Source organism: Fukomys damarensis, unplaced genomic scaffold (genome assembly GCF_012274545.1).
Source record: "Fukomys damarensis isolate Sample0158 unplaced genomic scaffold, DMR_v1.0_HiC HiC_scaffold_23, whole genome shotgun sequence".
NCBI classification, from domain to species: Eukaryota; Metazoa; Chordata; class Mammalia; order Rodentia; family Bathyergidae; genus Fukomys; species Fukomys damarensis.
The window spans coordinates 5,036,153-5,056,315 of record NW_022900935.1 but is presented as its reverse complement, the minus strand read 5'-3'; the positions used below and the strand labels follow the sequence as shown (position 1 = coordinate 5,056,315).

Genomic DNA, 20,163 nt, shown 5'->3' with positions numbered 1-20,163 from the left:
CGATACAAAGAAAAAAAAAAAAAAAAAAAAAAAGAATAATAAAGCTGGGCTTAGTGGTGCATGCCTATGATCCCAGTACTGGGGAGGCTGAGGCAGGAGGATTGCTACAAGTTCAAGGCCAGCCTGAACTACATAGCGAGACCCTGGGCACTGTGGCACAATCCTGTAACCCCAGCACAATGGGAGGCTGAGCAGGAAGATAACAAGTTTGAGCCCAGCCTGGGCAACTTAGCAACATAATGAGACCCTGTCTTAAAATTTAAAAATCTGAAAAAGGGCTGGGAATGTAGCTCAGTGTGAAAAACCCAGGCTCAATCCCCTAGCGCCACATACACACAAGAAGAATAAATAACAGCAGTCGCTAATGCCTCGATAGCACTCGTTACGTATAGCCCACTTTATATATAGGTCATTTATCCCTTACAACTGGGGGAGGCAGGCGTATTAGCACTACCCCCACTCTACATGAGTAAACTGAGATGTCCTAAGTATTAGACAAGTAACTTCAAGATCACACTGTTGGGCCGGGGATTTAGCTCAGTGGTTCCGCCACCTGCCTCACAAGTGCTAGGCCCCAAGTTCGATCCCTGGTACCAAAGAAAAGATCACACTGTTAATGATGAAAACCCAGAGACTACACTGTCACTGACAAATGGCTCCCGAGTTGGGGTGGGGTTGGAGATGGGACGGCCAGGGTTCAGGGCCTCTGGTGCTTGTTCATCCCTGTAACTCGGCTTCCCCCGGGGCCACCCCTCCAGGCACGAGGCATGGAGACTGGGGATGGACAAGGTGACGCCCTAGGGTCCGAGCTACGACAGGACGGCCCGGGCCTCACTCACATCCCCCCCCTCCCTGCAGACCCTCCAGCCACGCCCTCTAACCTGTCCTGCCTCATGAACCTCACGAGCAACAGCCTTATCTGCCAGTGGGAGCCAGGACCCGAAAGCCACCTGCCCACTAACTTCACCCTGAAAAGCTTCAAGTGAGTAGAGCCCGGGGAGGGGCCTGAGTAGGACGGTGGGCATGGGAAGGAAAAGGGAGGCTCGCTTTCCTCCTCTGCTTGGCACCAAGCCTGGCCTGTTGATAGGAGCCGGGGCGACTGCCAGACCCAGGAGGACACCATCAAGGACTGCGTGCCTGCAGCCGGGCAGAGCTACTGCTCCATCCCACGCAAGCACCTGCTCTTGTACCAGAACATGGTCATCTGGGTGCAGGCAGAGAATGCGCTGGGGACCAGCCTGTCCCCACAGCTGTGCCTTGACCCGATGGATGTTGGTGGGTGATGCTGGGTGCGGAAGGGCCAGGCGCCCACAAGGGGTGGAGCCAGAGAGGCAGAGAGAGAGAAAGAAACCTAGTGACAGACAGGTGAGCCCGGCAGAACCAGAGTACAGAGGAGAGAGACGGGGACAAAGAGGGTGCAGCTGCAGACAGAGGCATGGGGACACAGAGGCTAGGAGCGTGTTCCTGCTTTCTTTCAAATAGTTTCTCAAACTTCCCACCGTGTGCTAGGTACTATTCAAGGTCTTGGGGATATGGCAATGAACAAAATATCAACAATCCCATTTTAGGAATGTTACAGCTGGGCACAATGGCACACCCTGTAATCCTAGGACTCGGGAGGCTGAGGCAGGAGGATTACCGTGAGTTTGAGGCTGGCCTGGGCTACATAGTGAGTTCAAGCCTCACCTGAACTGCATAGTACGACCTTGTCTCAAAAAAAGCAATGTTACATTCTGGTGGGCAAAATAAATGAAGTAGAATGTCAGATGACAATGAAGGTGACCGTTAATTAGGCACTAGGTTAGGAACTGAGAGAGCAAGCCACTGGATATCTGGCAGGAAAGTGTACCAAGCAGAGGTAACAGCCAGTGCAAAGGCCCTGGGGCAAGAGCATGAAATAAAGACCTAGTGGAAAATATAACATATATACACAGACACCCACAGTGACATAGCACTATGGACAGAGATAAACACACACACACACACACACACACACACACACACACACACACACACACACAAAGATAGAGAGACAGCATGGATGGAGACCCAGAAAATAAAATGGAACCACAAACAGGGAGACGAGAGGGGCTACAGGGTAGGACAGGGAGAGGCCTGATAACCCCACTCCTTGCAGTAAAACTGGAGCCCCCCACACTGTTGGCCCTGGACCCCAACCCTGAGGTGGCCCTACCCCAGCCAGACTGCCTGTGGTTGCGCTGGGAGCCATGGAAGCCCAGCCTTTACATGAACCAGAAGTGCGAGCTGCGCTACCGGCCCCAGCTGGGAGAAGCCAGCTGGGCACAGGTGAGGCCAGAAGCCACTTCAGGAGCCTGAGGTGGGGGCCGAGGGCAGAATCCAGAGAGCAGGCTCAGAGTCACACCCCCCACCAGGTGGGCCCCCTGCCCTCCAGCACCGTCCAGTACGAGCTCTGCGGCCTCCGTCCAGCCACAGCCTATGTCCTGCAGATGCGCTGCATCCGCTGGCCCCTGCCCGGCCCCTGGAGCAGCTGGAGCCCCAGCCTGGAGCTTCAAACCGCCCAAGGGGGTAAGCAGGTGATGATGGGCTGGGTGTGGCCATAGAAAAGCCAGTCCAGTCCCAGGGCCTCCCCAACGAGCACCCTCTCCTCCTCTACACATAGCCCCCATCGTCAGACTGGACACGTGGTGGCGGCAGAGGCAGCTGGACCCTAAAACCACGGGTGTGCAGCTGTTCTGGAAGGTAACCCCTCAGAGAACCACTGCTCTGGCCGGGGATGTAGCTCCGTGGTTCCAGCACCTGCCTCGCAAGGGCAAGGTCCCGAGTTTGATCCCTGGTACCGGAAAAAAAAAAAAAAAAAAAGCCACCCCTCCACCCCGAGACCTCCTCCACCCCACACGGACCCTTCCCTTGCAGCCGGAGCCCAGGACGTCAACAGGACGGGAGGGCTTTGGCATTTATATGTGACTCGTAGGCACTCGGTGTGTGCCAATGGAGCTGAGTAGCGACCTTTAGGAGAGGTGCCAACACAGGACTCACCCGAGCCCCAAAGGGTCAGTTGGGTGAACAGCTTCCTTCCCTCCCTCCTGCAACCTGGTGCCAGGGGACAGAGTGAAGGAGGGGAGGGAAGACGCCTGGCTGCCAGGGGAGGCTCCATTCTACCCCAGCCAGGGGTGCTCCCCGACTCACAATGAGCTGTATGCCCCTCACCGCGTCCTTCCTCCGCCTGCCACAGCCCACACCCCTGGAGGAAGCCAGCGGACAGATACAAGGGTACCTGCTCTCCTGGAGCCCCGCGGGCCATGCCGGGCCGGTCCTGCCCCTCTGCAACACCACAGAGCTGAGCTGCACCTTCCGCCTGCCTTTGGGGCCCGGGGAGGTGAGCCTTGTAGCCTACAACAGAGCCGGGACCTCTCATCCCAGCCCAGTGGTCTTTCTGGAGAGCACAGGTAAGGGGGGCTGATGGCCAGAAGAGCAGGACTGTGGGGAGAGGGTGGGCTGAGCATGCAAATTCGGGGACCAAACTGCCTGGCTTCAGATCTGGGGCCGCCACGCGCTAATAGCTTGACCTACAGGATTCTTCCCTCCTCACCCTGTCTCCTCAAGGTCTAGCAAACGGGAGCGATAACAGTGCCTCCTAAGGGCTGTCTGGGGGCTGACAGGAGTTAAATTTCAGCCATGATTATCATCGGCCAGAACCTGGTTAGGCTGGCGGTGGGACCTACATATGCACGCGTGTACACACACACACACACACACACACACACACGTCAGCTCTGTCCCGAAAACAGAGAAATCCCTAAGCTTTTCCAGCTAGAACACGGTCCATGGCGAACTGCTCCCTCTAGAGCCGGAATGGCAAACCTTTCAGAGCTGTCAATGATACCAAACAGCCCGCTGCGGCACTCCGGCCACAGGTTTCCCACCACTGCCCTAGGGGAACACTCACCATCGCCCTCGGCGTCCCTAAACATGGGTCCTCACGAGGTGGATTTATAATCACAATATCAGTAACAGTCAAGAGTCCTACTTATAAGATGTGTGACCTTTGGTAAACCATTTAACCTCTCTTTGCCTCTCATTTTCCACATCGATAAACTGGGAACCAGAGTAGCAGCTCCCCAGTTAGCGGACTTGACTGTTAGAGGACTCAGGGAATTACTGTGTGTGGCAAGTACCAGGAGCCATTTAGTACCCACTGTTATCATCAAGAACAACTCTGTTCTAGGCACTGTGCTAGCCTTGTTGTGTGCATTATTTCGTTTAGAAATAACAAGATCCAATGAGACAGGAAATTTTATCATCATCACTTCCAACTTACGGATGAGGAAACTGAGGTGTTGACCTACCCAAGACACCCAGCTAGTAAGCAGCAAGGTCAGGATTTGAACCTAGGCCCCAGGCTCTGCGGCCTGCATTCTTTTCACCTTCGATCCACCATCTCCCACTGTCTCCAGGCCCAGCCCCGGCCAGGCTCCGGGCCATGGCCAGAAACCCTCAGTGCCTCTGGGTGGGCTGGGATCCTCCCAGCCCTGTCCCTCAGGGCTATGTGATTGAGTGGGACCTGAGTCCCCCCAGCCCCAGCAGCAGCAATACAACTTGGAGACTGGAATCCAACGGGAGCATCACAGAAACTCTGCTGCAGGGTGAGGAGCCAGGGGAGGGGAGGGAGAGGTGGGCAGACCGAGGAAATGGTCTGGCGTAGGCATGGGGCAGCCCCAGCAGCCCCAGAGAAGCAGAGACCCCGCCTGCCCTGCGTCTTCACTGCTCCTCACCTCACAGCCCCCAGTCAGAAAGTTCTCCCAACAGTCCAGCCGGACCCTCTCTTTCTGCACCCCTGACCCTCCTACCCTTCCAGCTCCTTCCCACCTCTCCTCCCGAACCCCCACAAAATGATCAGAAGGAGGTCAGGTCAGCTTCAGCGAGAAGTCTGAGGCTGGCTCCCAACCGTCCCCAGAGATTGGCCACCAACCAGTGCCCACCCCGTTTTATCTCTGCAGAGAACATCAGGCCCTTTCAGCTCTACGAGATCACTGTGACTCCCCTGTACCAGGGCACCATGGGACACCCCAAGAACGTCTATGTCTACTCCCAAGAAATGGGTTCGTCGGCCCATTTCCAGAATCCTCTCTTCTCTCCCCAAGCCTGGGCTCCAGAGATCAGGAACACGAGGGAACACTTCCTTCCTCCCCTAGCTCCTCCCCCGAAGAGGGTCACTCCCAATCCTAAGATTAGCCCTGGCTCACTTAGATCCCTACAGCTGGATCAAACTCAAGTGGTGGGCGATACAAACTGGGCAATGAGTCTGCTAGAATTCAGGGAGCAACTCCCCCAAAATTGATTGACCTCTCTGACAGAAGTCGAGGGTGACGTCTCATAGGAATTGGACAGAGCACCTGGCATAAATTCAGAGAGTGACAGAAACCAGATAGTGAGCCAGACAAAATCAGGCCTGGCAGAAATCAAGGAGCAAGGATTTATAGTCAAACAACTGGATTCCAATCCATGCCCTGCCACTTATAAGCAGTACACGGGATTCAGATAAAATTCCAGGGAAGACTGGGCATGGTGGCACACACTTAACATCCCTATAACTCAGGAGGCTGAGGCAGGAGGATCATGAGTTCAGGGTCAGCCTGGACAACACATTGAGTCCTTGGTTCAAAAAACCCAACCCCCCCAAAAAAAAATCTCTGGGAAGACAAGGCTTGGACAGGAGTCCCTAGGGCCCTCTTTTCTCACCAACCCATGATGTGTCCCAGTTCCTGGGTGCAGACTTTTCCCTGCCTGCTCCCTCAGCCCCTGTTCCTGTCTTCCCGCAGCCCCGCCCCGCATGCCAGTGCTGCATCTAAAGCACATCGGCAAGACCTGGGCTCAGCTGGAGTGGGTGCCCGAGGCCTCTGAGCTGGGGAAGATCCCCCTTACCCACTACACCGTCTTCTGCACCAACACGCAGGACCAATCCTTCTGTGAGTGTCTCCTCCGCTCCCCGCCTCCCCAGAAAATCCAGGAGGGGATGCTCAGCAGCTTTGGCATCCCAGCCGAGGCTGACCACATGCCCCACCCCCAGCAACCGTCCTGAACGCCTCCTCCCACGACTTCGTTCTGCGTGACCTGAAGCCCTCCACCCTGTACCACGTCCACCTCATGGCCACCAGCCAGGCCGGGGCCACCAACAGTACAATCCTCACCCTGATGACCTTGGCGCAAGGTAAAGAGACCGGTGTACGGGGCAGAGACGGCTGTGGGGAGGGTGCCCCACACAGAGGGTCCCAATTTTGAAAGTAGACAAGAGCTTGCCTCCAGATCCCCTGGTTCGAGGTAGGAGACCCAGCCTCAACCTTGGATCCCAGCCTTCTCACTCCTGTTCGAACCTCGTATTCCCCTCGCTCCAGGAGAGTCTGAGCTACACATCTTCCTAGGCGCATTTGGCATCCTGCTTCTGCTCATCCTCCTCTATGGGCTTGCCTGGCTCTGCTGCAGCCCCAGGTGAGTCCGTCTGAGAGAACCGACACCCAGCCACTCTTCCCACGGGGCACTGCAGGGTGGGCAGGCAAAGCCCCTTCCAGCTGCCCCAGACCTTGGGGGCTCCGTCTGGGGTCCTGGCCCTCCACTTCCTCCTCTCTGCTGCAAGGAGAGCAGCTACGAGGAAGTGGGACCAGGGCTGGATGGCGGGGAGGGCGTGTCTGAACCCACCTTCACCTGTCCGCTTCTGCAGCAGGAAGAACCCACTGTGGCCAAACGTGCCGGACCCGGCCCACAGCAGCCTGGGATCCTGGGTGTCCACCACCATGGCAGAGGTGAGAGCCTGCGAGGAGTTGCTGGGGCTGGGATCCTGGCTCAGGCTCAGAGTGAAGGCACACCCTCTGAGGGTGAGCACACAGCCCTTCTTATCACTTCTGGCAAGATCCCCTCCCTTGGGGTTAATGCAGACCTGAGTGAGTCTCGACCCCAGCTCAGCCCCACTCAAAGATTCAGTCACCTCCCTGTGAAAAGGAAGATGTGAACGCTAAGCACATCCCTGCACAAGTCAGATGGCAGCAGGAGCATCCCCACAACTCCCGACTCAGGGAGGGACAGGAGCTAGGGCACACGTCTCAAAAAACCACGCCTTCCCTCCATGTCCCTGTGTCCAGGAGACCTTCCAGCTGCCCAGCCTTCGGGACCCCAGCATAACATCCATCACCAAGATTACCATGCTGGAGGAGGAGAAGAAACAGCCAGGGCCCTGGGAGTCCAGTGACAGCTCAGAGACCTGCGGCCTCCCCACCCTCGTCCAGGCCTATGTGCTCCAGAGAGACCCAAGAGCATCTTCCACCCAGTCACAGCCACAGCCTGGCACCAGTGACCAGGTCTTTTATGGGCAGGTGCTGGGCAGCTCCACCACTCCAGGCCCAGGGCATTACATTCGCTGTGACTCTACTCAGCCCCTCTTGGAGGGCCTCACCCCCAGTCCTAAATCCTATGAGAATCTTTGGTTCCAAACCATTCCCCTGAGGATGCCAGGGTCTCCATCCCCAAACCAGGAGGATGACTGTGTCTTTGGGCCACTGCTCGACTTCCCTCTCCTGCAAGGGCTTCGTGTCCATGGAGTGGAGGGCCTCGGAGGCTTCTAGATTTTCCTGAGTCTCCCTACCTGGGCCTGGACTATCTAGAGGAGAGGAGGGGTCAGTAAGCCCATCACTAAATCTACCCAGGGCCGGGAAAGGCAAGAAGGTTCCCAGTCTCTCCTGATTCCTGGTTTCCAGCACCTCTTTCCCTCACAATCTCCGCAGACTGGGCCTCCCAGGCCACCTGCAAAATTTAAGGGACTGGTAATGCTCTGTCCAGCCCCACCTACTGGCCTTTTGTACTTGTTTCCTATAATAATTTCCGTCTCATAAACCATTTGTTGTTTTTCGGGGTTGGTCGTTGTGTTTTTCATTGTTTATTTGTTGTTTTTTGAAACTTGTGAGTGTTCCTGAGTCTCTGTTTCTTTTCAGGGCTCTAGTAGTCAGGGAGTTACTCAGAATCATTTGTTCAACTAGCTCTCACCTAGCATCTCCAGGGATGGCAAAACTTTTAAAGCCTTCAGTGATGAAAAACAGCCTGCTGCATCATGACTGCCACAGGCTCAACACCACTGACCAGGCTCTGTGCCAGCAGCAGAGATCCACAACCAGACAGTTCAGTCTACCCTCAGGGAACTCCCATCTTTGTGGTAGAGACCTGGATCTGGCTATTAGGGCACAGTGGCCAGGCATACAGGAGAAATGGAGTGCTGCGGGACACAGGGACGAGTCTAGGACAAGACTAATCCCCCATTGGGGAAAAATAATTCAACAAATCTCTTGCCAACCCAGAAACCCTCTCCATAAGGATAAAACAGCAAGAAAACGGTTTTGTGATTGACTAAATATTAAACTTTAACCCGGGCATGGTGGCGCACTCCGGTAATCCCAGCACTCGGGAGGCTGAGGCAGGAGGATCGCTGTGAGTTCACGACCAACCTGGGCAACATAGTGAGTTCCAGGTCAGTCTCAGCTACATATGAGACCCTGTCTCAAAAAAAAACAAACAAAAAAATTAAACTTTAAATCAAAATATGACGTTCACGGCAGATGATCCACTAGAGTTTACAAAGACCGAAAAAAAATCTTGCCATTGTATATGCCAAGTGGATACAACTCATGGCACACCCTTTAAGGTAAACAATAACTAGTGCTCAAGTAGGAGGATTTAATAGCACAGATTAATCGCCACACACAGTTCAACCTTCATTTTCTTGATAAGGTAGCCGCCTGTGTTCACTAACTGCCTTTATCCAAAGTAAAAGTACATTCCTCACATCTTCATCACAGAAAGATTTACAACTCTGAGTTAGGCCTTGGCTGAAGTTGGGGTCCTACCCTCCCACAGCAATTTAGAGGAAAGGGGAGCACAATCATTCTCGAGGATTACTTGAGCTCCTTGAGGAAAACATTCCCGGGTTTTAACAGTGGAAAGAGGTTTATTTAGCTTGTAAAAAGATTTCCTTACATCTCAAAAGAGTAGAGAAACACTTCACAAATACAAGTCTTCTAAAGTAAGTGCTCTAAGTGAGGGGGGGGGAGAATCTTTTTGCACCAGAGAGAAGGACATTTTATTTTTCACTTTTTTTTATTTACATTTGCCATTAGACCCCTCATTTCACTAGATTATCACAGCTAATCATTACTGAATATTCTTTAACTAGGTACGAACTTTGCACACAACTGCCTCAGTTAATCTTTGATACGACCGAAGATACAGGCTGTTATTACCATCCCCTATTTGAGTACAGTGTGGTCCAGAACATTTAAGTGACCTGCCCACATGGTCACCTAGTCAATAACTGAGTTAGGGTCCCAGCCCAGCGACCTCAGTCACCAAGCTACAAGGCTTAAACTCAGTTGTTCTCACAGGGCTATATCCTCGACCTTGCAACACTGCGCGAGGGTAGAGGGGGGACAAGAAGTGGGGCAGGGGTGACCGCAAACCCCAAAGTAACCGGGGCCCCAAGTCCACAAACGTAGGGAGGAATTAAGCGCGGGATGCACGTCCAAGAAAAAGTGACGTTTTAGAGCACCGCTCTCCACTGGCCACAGCTACAGCCTCAAACGGACCGGCCGCTAATCAAACCTCTCAACTCCACCCAAGGTTCCCGGTCCCCAGCGAGTCCTGCCCGCCGATCCATTCTCTCGGTTCTCGTTTACTCTTGTCGCGCTACTGCCTCGATTAGTCGAGCCTGAGCCATCATGGCGGCGTCCGTGTAACTCGAGCCGTACCTTGAAGCGGACGGTGGCCGTGGCGCGGGCCCCGCGAGGGTTGAAAGTCATCAACCATGCTGAGGGCTGCGTGGAGGGCACTGAGTTCAATTGGATCCCGGACAGCGACCCAGACCCCAGTCCTTGGTCTGCCAGGCAGAGGGCGCGCCGGGCTTCCCTCAGACCAGTGGGGCCTGCAGCCTCAAAGTGAGGAGTCGAGAAACGGCACAGCAGGAGCAGGGAAATGGGGCTCTGCGGAGATCAAGGATAGCCAGGGCCCGGGGTAGGGAAGAAGAGCATCGGCAGGCGACGGGAGAAAGGATGGTGGCTGGAGAAGCGGGACAAGATGGGAGAGACGGGGCGGTGAGGTTGGGACGACGGGCACAGGGCACACAGACTATGAAGGAGGGGCCTGAACAGTGCACAGAAAGGAACCAGGCTGGGCTCTTGGAAAACAGTCTTAGCCTTCTCTGTTCTGCCTAGGTCTTCTACAGGCCGCTCGTGGGTATGCCATCCAGAAACCAGGTAGGAAGGCCCTGGGGTGAGCCTCAAGGCGGCAGAGAGACTGCCCGGAAGGCTTGGGGTGACCAGAGGGACATAGGTAGTGAGTTAGAGCCACTTGATGGGCTGGGCAAAGGAGTGGGCCAGAGGTCCTGAGCAGAAGACCCTCACATCCACATTCTATGGAGCTCTAAGCCAGAAGCCTTCATAGTGAGGAAGAGTAAAAGCTTTCACTGGACATGAGCGAAAACTGCTCGCCGGAATGAGTGGTGGCTGGCACCACTCAGACCTTCCTAGAGTACAGCACTGTGCCTGCCCTTCTGAGGTGGAGGATGTAGCGTCCCATTCCAAGGCAGTATGCGTAAAATCCCTCTTCCTAGCTACTTTGGACAAGCTCTTTCCTCTCTCAGCCTCCTTTCTAGAATATTAGTCTCCACTGGAGAGCATTGCAGTTGGAATCCCATGATAACACATGAAAAGCATTCTTAGCACTGTGTTCAGTGAATTGTGAGATAGATGGTACACAAATAGGTATTTATTAGTGTTGTTTGCACAACAGAGTCTGGAGAGAACAGATTGATCTGTCCTGTGCCAAGTTGATCTATCCCCTCACCTCTGGGGATTGCAGAATATGCACGACAAAGTTGAGCTTTTTTTGTATCCTATACTCAGATGCAGCTTTTTCTGTACCTATCCTCGGTGTGTATGCTTCAAGGTGTCCTAAAGCTAGTCATCCTTCCTCAGCCTCCATATTTCATTGATGCAATCAGCCAGCAAGTATTTTTTGAATTCCTATACTAGGCTGGGACATGCACCACACTGTGGAGAGTCCAAAGTGAGTTAAATTCAGTCCTGTCCAGAGGAACCCATCCTTTCGGGGAACCTGGTAATGTAGAACCAGGCAGATATGTGAGAGATGCTGATACAGTACATAGTCTTGGGAAAATCCATTTACTTCCAGCATGAAATATCAAAGCAAGTGCCCACAGGGTTTGCAGAGGAGAAACAGCCTTGAGATATCCAGTCCCCTGCCTGAGACCCTAGGTATCTCTCCCAGAGTTGGGGACTGGGCCAGAAGAGCCAGGTCTAGGAGAATGAGCTGTGAGAGTTGACGCTGGGTAATTCCCATCCCTATGCATGACAGTCCAGCCCAGCCACGACAGTGACCCACCCTCTTCCATGCTGCTCAAGGACTACCGGAACATCCCTGGGATTGAGAAGTAAGCAGGGGAAAACCTGGAGGCATGGGGCCCTGGGAACATTGGCAGGGAGTGGGGGAAGAGTGGCTTTGAGATGTGGCCTAGATTATAGAACAGGGCAGAGAGCTGTAGAGACTCAGGTATGCTGAGGGTGAGCAGGTGGCAGCAGACTCCATCTACCTGCTTTTTTTTTTTTTTCAGTCCTGGGAATTGAACACAGGACCTTGCAAGTGTTAGGCAAGTTACCACCGAGCTACATCTCCAGCATTCTCTTAAATTTTATTTTGAGACAGTGTCTCCCTAGGTTGCTCAGGCAGGCCTCAAACTTATAATACTTGCTTCAGCTTCCCAAGTAGTAGGGGTTATAGGTGTGCACTTTCATGCCCAGCTATCCTTTTTTTTTTTTTTTTTTTTTTTCTTGGTACAGGTAAAGACCTTACGCTTTCAAGACGGGCGCAGTGCCACTGAGCTAAATCCCTGGCCTACCTGCTTTTTTTTTTTTTATCCTTGCTTTGAAAACTAAAATGAAAACAGCATTTCTTCCCCTTCCCTCTCTCCTCCTTCACTTGCCTCTTATCGCTCCTGTTTTTTCACAGGGTTGATGATGTTGTGAAAAGACTCTTGTCTTTGGAAATGGCCAGCCGGGTAAGTCTCTGTGCCAGATCTCAGCCATTGCCTCCCTCAGCCCTCTCCCCTGGGACTCCCTCCTCACCTGGTTAGCACCCCCGTCGCAGTCACAGCACTTATTCCACTGTTATTCTGTGCCCATGTGTCAGTACCCCCAGACTGGCCACCTCCAAGGCGGGGACAGTTTTGTTTCTTCATTGTACCTGACACCTGATGACAGCAGGAACTCCATAAAGATGTGTGTGCGAATGACTTTGCAAACTTTGGGAACATTCATCCAACAAGTGATTTCTCTTTTCAGTGTCTTTGGCCTTGGACTTACCTGAATGTGAATAGCCATGTGGTTAGCCAATACCATGGTTAGCAGCACAGTGTCTTATGGGCCTTATGGGCCTAGTCGTAATAACTGCAGCTACGGCCTTGGAACAGGAAGTTAAATCTTAGGAGGTGGCAGACTGCACAAATCTTCTCAATCTCTGTCTTCAACAGAAAGAGACGCTAAAAATCAAGCAAGAATGGTTGATGAACAAGGTCATGGCAAACCCTGAGGACACAAAATCTCTGGAAACTCGAAGTTGGTCAAGGGGCCCTCAGGGAGTGGGGTTGTAAGGGAGGCTGCTAGCTAGGACTCTTATCTACAAACCCACTAGATATGGCTTGGTAAAGGGAGGACCTAGGACAATGACAACTGGACTCTGGGTCCCATGCTCTGTGATGCTGATATTAACACCCAGGTCCTGCCTTGTACCTCTGAGCTTGAACAAGTCACCAATCTTCTCTGGAGCCTCTGCTTCCTAGTCTAAAATTGGGGGCAGCTGGGCAGGCAGAGTTATAGCCACCTACCCTGTGGCAGGATGGTGAGATGCTAGGGAAGTGGGTGTAAGCTATATTGGAAACGAAAGCTCATACTTTAGTGATAATAATAGTAAGCTTAACATCCATGGAACCTTCATGTGCCAGACAGACAGGCAGAACTTTCCTTCTCTGTTTTTGAGTTGAAATGGGCTTTAATTCTCATTAGATGTGAGTAAAAAGCCCACTACCACAACCCCTTGCTTTGGGTGGAGTTCATCTTCACTGACCACTGGGAGCGGTGAGGTAGACTGGTGGACATTTTCTTTCTGTTAGTACAACCTCTGCCTCCACCTCCCTATTCCCTACCTTCTTTTTCTTCGCCCTCTATCAGAAAGAGTTCTTGGCTACCAAACCCCACGCCAAAGGTCCAGAGGCCCCACGGAGAAGGCTCAGTAGCCCCTTTTGGAAAGATAAGTTTCCTTTTCCCTGGCCCTCGGAGGCCCTGACAGGCCTAGGGACCATCTCAGCCACGAAAAGGATCTCACCTTCTGTTTCTGTGTTACCACTGCCAAACTCTCCTAGGTAGGCAGGACTAGGGGGCCTGTTGCCAGCCAGAGAGCTAATAACTGGGGTCTGCTTTAACCCTAATAATAATAGCAGCCAGCATGATGGATTTAAAGTCTTTAGGCCCCATGCTGAATGCTTTACATGTATCGTCTCATTTAACCATTACAACTGTTTCACTTTGCCGTTTCACAGAGGAACAGTCTAGTTTTGGAGTGACTAAACGACTCCTTGAGGCTCATGACTAGGAAGTACTGAGACTTGAAACCAGGCAGTCTTGCTACAGGGCCTGTATTGGATTGATGCTGCCATTCCAGATTACTCAGTTTTCTGAATCGGTTGTTTGTTGCTCAGAGTCTGCCCCAGAGAGCCCCTCAGGAGCCAAAAGCCTACCTCTCAGTCTCTTCATTCTGCAGCTAAGGTAGTAAGGAAGGGCCGTGTGGTCAAGGCCGAGGTCCCCACTGCACTTTTAACAGGGCTCGCAGAACTCAGTGTGTGCACTGGGAAGGGCCTGCTTGAGTGGCCTCCTCCCCGTGTGGCCAACTTCTGCTTCTGCCCCCATCTCTCCAATACGAATGGGAACCACATAAGAGGACCAGTATCCCAGGGCCTCAGAAGACAAGTGGAGCTGATGATTCTGAAAAGTATGTGGAAAAAAGGGCAAGGGATACAGCTCAGTGGCACCGTGCCTGCCTAGCAAGCTCAAGGTCCTGAGTTCAATTCCTGGTTCTGCCCAAAACAGGGGGCAGGCTTTGGGTTCCATCCCCAATACCAAAAGTAGGTGGAAAAAGCACAGAAATAAGTATGGCAGCTGAAGAGACCCTGTCTCAGAATGAAAACATTAAGAAAGGGCTGGGGGTGTAGCTCAATGGGAAGGCCCTAAATTCAATCCCCAGTATGGAGGGAGGGGGGTGGGGCTATTTACTCTGATTTGGCACCATACCTTTATAAGAGTAAAGAATTTCCCTTCCTTAGACATTGCTTTCTAGAGCAAATATTATCCAGTCTTTGGAGATCTTGAAATTCAAAGTGCTTGGGATTTGGGACTTACAGAGAGCTGTAGAAGACCACTGGTGATTGTTATTCTTTCAGTTCTGAAAACATAACACGAGCCTGGGCCCTTCCTTCCTCTGTGCCTGGTTCTCATCCTCTGTGGTCTCTGGTTTCAGTTGTTGCCTTGACCGTCAAGATCCACAATTATGAAGAACATATGCAGAAACATCTAAAGGTAAACCCTGAACATCACTCCCATTAAACAACAGCAACCTGGGCAGAGGGGTCTGGAAGGTGAAGGGATCTGGGTCGCAAGAAGCTAGTGACTGACACCAGAATGCCCATTCCTCACCTGCAATGGGAGAAACACTTCCCTCCTGCCTCCAGAGGAGCAGTGGGGGCCTTGCAGGGCTATGTTGAGTGTCATCAGAAAACTTTAGAGCGTGGTCACTCTATGGCACCTCATGGGTGCTGAATAAATATTTGTTGAATGCATGAAGTAAGTCACAGTGCCCTTTTCAGACCCCAGCTCTGCCACTTCCATTCAACTAGCCACGTGACTTTGGGGAAGTTACAGATCTGAGTTTTTCTTTACCTGTAAGGTAGGGACTGTAGCCAGATGTGGTGGCACACACCTCTAATCCCAGCACTCAAACCAGGCATGGTGACACAGGCCTATAATCCCAGCACACAGGAGGCTGAAGCTGGAGGATCCCTGTAAGTTCAAGGCTACCCTGAACTATAAAGTGAGACCCTATCTTAAAAAAACAAAAATCAGGGCTAGGGATTTAGCTCAGTGGTGCTGCACCTGCCTTGCAAGTGCAAGGTCTTGAGTTTGATCCCTGGTACCAAAAAAAAAAAAAATCCAAAACAAAACAAAAAGTCCCAGCACTCTTATGAGGCTGAGGTAGGAGGATCATAGGTTCAAGCCCAACCTGGGCCTGTCTCAAAATAAAAATAAAAAGGGCTAGAGATGTAGCTCAGTGAAAAGGCAGTGTACTGGAAAGAAAAAAAGAAGAACAAAGGAAGGAAGTAAAGGAGGGAGGGACGGAGGAAGGAAGGATGGGGAAAAGGAAGGAATAGAGCAAGCAAGCCCGGCGTGGTGGCACCCCAGCACAGTAGTCCCAGCACTCAGAAGGCTGAGGCAGGAGGATCCCTGCAAGTTCAAGGCCAGCCTGGACTACATAGTGAGTTCAAACCCAGCCTCAACTGTATAATGAAATCCTGTCTCAAAAAAAGAAAAAAGAAAAAGGAAGAAGCCGGGCGTGGGGGCACACGCCTGTAATCCCAGCACTCGGGAGACTGAGGCAGGAGGATCCTTGTGAGTTCAAGACCAGCCTGGGCTACACAGTGAGTTCCAAGTCAGTCTCACTATGTAGTAAGACCCTGTCTCAAAAAACCAAAAAAAAACAAAGAAAAAGGAAGAAAAGGAAAAGAAGATAAGAGTACCTGCTTACAGGATTGCAAGAATCACATGAGATAGTAATAGCCAGCGTGATACATTTAAAGTCTTTAGGGGCTGGGAACGTAGCTCAGCAGCACAGTGCCTGCGTGGCAAGTGCAAGGTCTTGAGTCTGATCCCAGTACCAAAATTTAAATTAAATTTTAAAATTAAGTCTTTGGGCCCCATGCTGAATGCTTTATATGTATCATCTCATTTAACCTTCACAACTGTCTGCCATCTCACAGAGGAACAGTCTAGTTGTGGAGTGAGTAAGTTATTCCTCAAGGCTCGTGACTAGGAAGTGAGGGCTGAGACTGGAAAGCAGGCAGTCTTGCTCCAGGGCCGGTGTTCGTGACCACGGTGCCCTGTCTCAGCGCAACACCTGGCACAGAGCTGCTGTAGTTAGGCATTTGCCATCGTGACTAATAAACACGAACAGAGAACAGTCCAGTACTGCACCGAGCACCTCAGACCGCCCTGGTGGGAGATCAGCTTTGTTCGCCTGGGTATGGAACACTTCCACCACCGCCGAGGACCCTCACAGGGCGGAGTCAGATCAGTAGACTTGCATGCAAGACCTGCCCTCCGCACCTACAGTTCTGAGGGCCTTTTGTGAACCTTTACTTCCCCATGTGTGAAATATAAATATCAATGACAGTACATCCTCACACCAATACTTGGTGAAGATTGTTGGGAAGTTTCAATGAATGCCAAAGTGACCACCCTTCGTTACTGTGAATACCAGTAATGCTTATTTATAGGATACTAAAATTAATACAGACTTTCTCATAGGACAAAACCCACAAACGCTATCTGCTGATGAGCATTGACCAGAGGAGGAAGATGCTCAAAAATCTCCGGAAGACCAACTTCGATGCCTTTGAGAGGATATGCAGAGAGCTGCAGATCGAGTACACCTTCCCGCCTCTGTACTACCGAGCAGCCCACCGCCGCTTTTTGGCCAAGAGGGCTCTGTGCCTCCAGGTACAAGTCAGAGCCGCTGCATTGGACGGCCTCGCTCTGGGCCTGGCGGGGAGGAATGGAAGAGTGGGGTTGTCTATTTCTGGTAGAGTCCTGAACCGACCCCTGGGGGGTCAGCAGCCACCAACCCCGTGAGAAAGGCTAGGATTCCCATTTTGTACAAATGCAAAGTCTTTTCCTGCCCTCTTCTTTCCCACAGGTTTTCCAGGAGGTACAAAAGATAAAGAAACAAAAAAGGGCTTTAAAAGCAGCAGCCGCCGCCCAAAGACAAGGTGACCAGGGGAAACCAAAGACCCCGCCCCAAGCCTATGCAGAGGCACTCAGAGAAAACTACTAAAATAAAATTAAAAAAAAAAAAAAAAGAAAACGAATAAAGTCTGGAAAAATTCTTTCTTTCTGCCTTGAAGAATTATAGGAAAGTAGGTGGCACTCTTTATTTTGGCTCAAGGAAGAGGAGACGTTTATTCTTTCATCCAGTTGTAGGATCTCAGAGTTGTCAGAGGAAAGTCCCTCACTACCACAGGACAGTCAGATAAAGTGGGAAGGCCAGTGTTTGCAACTGCCTTCTGGACTGGGCCCTAAAGGATGGGCAGGAGTTCACTGGGCAGAGAGGGAAGGGTCGCATCCAAGCAGAAGGAGTTGGAAGTCCAAAAACACGGAAGTCTAGGGGTACATTTTTAGGGAACGCTGCAGCTGGACTTCGGAGGCTGTGAGCTAGGCTGAGAAACTTGCACACTGTCCTGTAAGGAGAAACAGTTCGAAACCAAAGGAGTGATGCTACCAGCAGTGCTGCTTTAGGTAGTTAGGCAGCAGCTGTGTGGAACATGAATGAGGGGAGAAAAGAGCCATTTATTATTTGGGGAATAGTGTCATTGGTGTCCACGATGTTACACCTGATGAAAAACAAGTCTATCCTCAGGAAACTGTATCTGTCCAATAATTAGCAATTGCCATTATTATTAATAAATATGAGGGCCGGAGATTTAGCTCAGTGGTTCCACCACCTGCCTTGCAAGCACAAGGACCCGAGTTTGATCCCCAGTACCAAATAAATAAACACGAAGAGAACAGTCCAGTGCTGGGCCAGGTACCTCGGTGCTCCCCGGAGATCGGTAGTGAAGTTTAGTCATGTTAGCATTTCATTAAAATTTCCCAAGCACTGCTTATCAATTCTGGGTAGGAGAGTTACACAGAACCCATTCTCCCTAAATCCCTCCCATTTACATCTACCCCAAGGTAAGTGGGGAGGCCTCAAAGCCTGGGCATGCCTGGTGTGTTTAAAGAACCTAAGGAAGACAGCATATCACACTGAGTAAGCAAAGAGAAAATCAGGGAGAGATGAAGCAGAAGGGTAGGCAGACATCACAGGTAGAGCTCTCTGGGTATGACAAACTGCTCAGGCCACCACGGTAAAGTGTCACAGATTCAGTACGTTAAAGTTCTGAAGGTGGCCGGGCATGGTGCACGTTCCTGTAGACCCGGCACTTGGGAAGCTGAAGCAGGAAGAGTGCCACAAGCCTGAGGCCAGCCTGGGCTACAGAGCAAGACCCTGTCTCAAAACTACACCCCCCAAAAAAGTTCTGGAGCTTGCAAAATCCATGATCGAGGTGCTAGCTGATTCCATTGATTCCATTTCTTTTTCCCTTTTTTTTTTGGTACTAGAGATTGAACTCAGGACCTTGTGCTTGTGCGGCAGGTGCACCTACATCCCTAGCGATTCCATTTCTGAGGAGGGCTCTTCTAGCTTGCCACCTTCTCATATGTCTTCACATGGTCTTCCCTTGGTGCATGCACTAGGAGGAAAAGATCCGCATGTATCTGTGTCTCTTAAGGCCACTAATCCTATCCAGAAGGCCCCACCAGTCTATACCGCAGCAAATTTAAACCCCTTTAGGAGCCAGGCAGGTAACAAATCCATGAAGGCCCAGCATAAAGTCATGATGCTGTTTATTACATACCTGTCCTAGCTATAGTCCCTAAAAAGTCACTGCAGTGCTTAGATCAGGCAAAACAACCAAGGACTTGCTCTGGCAGCTTTCAGTAGATGTAGAGTCCTGATGTTGAGATGTCAACTAAGGGAAGAGCCATAAAGAATTCGTGGTGAAGCATTTTAGTGGAGTGAGGTGTGGAATTCGGATACTGAGGAAGCTCAGACTGTGAGTTAAGACTTTCAAAAGGTGTGGCTGGAATGAGAAAAAAAAAAACAGACTAGAAGGCCAGGCATGGTGGCGCACGCCTGTAATCCCAGCTTTCGGGCGGCTGAGGCAGGAGGATCGCTGTGAGTTCCAGGTCAGTTTCAACTACATAGTGATACTCTGTCTCAAAAAAACAAAGACAGACTAGAGAGTGTGGAATGGAGGGAAGAAAATAACATGGGAAGGACTTGACCTTGGCTCATGTTAAAACTCCCCAACAGTTATGAGGAAAAGATCCTGCGTGTGCTGCCCACATAAAAGACAACTTGAGTTCCTCTAGACCAGAAGTCTGGGAAGTCTGGTGCAGAAGTTGGCTCTGGAAAGGTGGTTGGAGCCAGAATGGAGAGCCCAGGCCATGCCAAGTCACCTAGGCTGTGGTCTGCCGGACAGCGAGAAGCAACTAAAGAAATGTGCATATTTAAAGGGGTATTTTCTGAAAGTTAGCCTAGATCAGTGCAGCAGGGTGCAGGAGAGAAGAGAGCAGTGATATAGAACATAATGCAGAAAGAAAAGGAAACTAAAGTATAAATGTGAGGAAGACTTTGGAAGAAAAAACAAATTTTGACGAGTGAACACAGGAGTCAGATTTGGAAGTCAAGTTTCAAGTCTGCAGTAGCTGGCGGAAAGATGATTGGTAGGTTTTAGAAGTATTGGAATTTACATTAATGGTCATTCATCAAAGTAAAACATATAGCAGATAGGGTGATTCTAGAGCTCAAGATGGAGGTGAAAGAGCTGGGCGTGGTGGCACACACAATCCAAGCCCTCAAGAAGCAAGTTCAAGGCCAGCCCAGGTTACATCAGGAGTCCAAAGGCAGCCCGAACTGCACAGCGAGAACCTGTTTTAGAAAACAAAAAACAAGACCAAAATAGTAATAATAGGGACAAAGATTTAGCTCAGTGCCTGCCTCACAAGTGCAAGGTCCTGAGTTCGATCCCCAGTACCGAAATAATAACGTGAAGAGGTCCACTGCCTTCAAAGCAGAGAAAGTTGGCAGGCCCGGTTAACACTGGCTAACAGAGCAGAGAGAGGTTTGGAGTTCAGGGAGACAGAAATAGGCCTGGCTTGCCTCACTGAGCTGAAACAGGGTGGAGGGATCCCAAGCACACTTTAGGAAGGA

General features: G+C 51.3%; 2 protein-coding genes across 8 annotated transcripts in view; both read left to right on the top strand.

The window, feature by feature from the left end:
* Csf3r (colony stimulating factor 3 receptor) overlaps window positions 1-7,875 on the top strand; it is a 14,244-nt gene extending 6,369 nt beyond the window's left edge. For 5 of the 6 annotated variants that reach the window (XM_019207721.2, XM_010625814.3, XM_010625816.3 and 2 more), the window contains 13 exons: window positions 859-982; window positions 1,088-1,275; window positions 2,138-2,307; window positions 2,394-2,547; window positions 2,642-2,721; window positions 3,215-3,428; window positions 4,437-4,625; window positions 4,980-5,081; window positions 5,802-5,948; window positions 6,050-6,190; window positions 6,375-6,468; window positions 6,698-6,779; window positions 7,116-7,875. In XM_019207721.2, coding sequence (XP_019063266.1) covers window positions 859-982; window positions 1,088-1,275; window positions 2,138-2,307; window positions 2,394-2,547; window positions 2,642-2,721; window positions 3,215-3,428; window positions 4,437-4,625; window positions 4,980-5,081; window positions 5,802-5,948; window positions 6,050-6,190; window positions 6,375-6,468; window positions 6,698-6,779; window positions 7,116-7,595 — 2,165 coding nt within the window. In that variant the 3' untranslated portion in view covers window positions 7,596-7,875. The remainder of the gene's footprint in view (window positions 1-858; window positions 983-1,087; window positions 1,276-2,137; window positions 2,308-2,393; window positions 2,548-2,641; window positions 2,722-3,214; window positions 3,429-4,436; window positions 4,626-4,979; window positions 5,082-5,801; window positions 5,949-6,049; window positions 6,191-6,374; window positions 6,469-6,697; window positions 6,780-7,115) is intronic. The other variant, XM_010625812.3, reaches the window with a different exon arrangement.
* A 1,825-nt stretch (window positions 7,876-9,700) lies between these two features.
* Window positions 9,701-17,199, top strand: Mrps15 (mitochondrial ribosomal protein S15). Of its 2 annotated transcripts, none has more exons than XM_010625818.3 (8): window positions 9,701-9,890; window positions 10,227-10,268; window positions 11,389-11,464; window positions 12,040-12,088; window positions 12,560-12,644; window positions 14,599-14,657; window positions 16,659-16,850; window positions 17,047-17,199. In XM_010625818.3, exons 1-8 carry the CDS (start codon window positions 9,821-9,823, stop codon window positions 17,182-17,184), a joined length of 711 nt encoding a protein of 236 aa, XP_010624120.1. In that variant the 5' UTR covers window positions 9,701-9,820; the 3' UTR covers window positions 17,185-17,199. The 2 variants fall into 2 exon arrangements, with proteins under 2 accessions (XP_010624120.1, XP_010624119.1); XM_010625817.3 differs by having other exon boundaries at window positions 9,703-9,950.
* The last annotated feature ends 2,964 nt before the right edge of the window (window positions 17,200-20,163 follow it).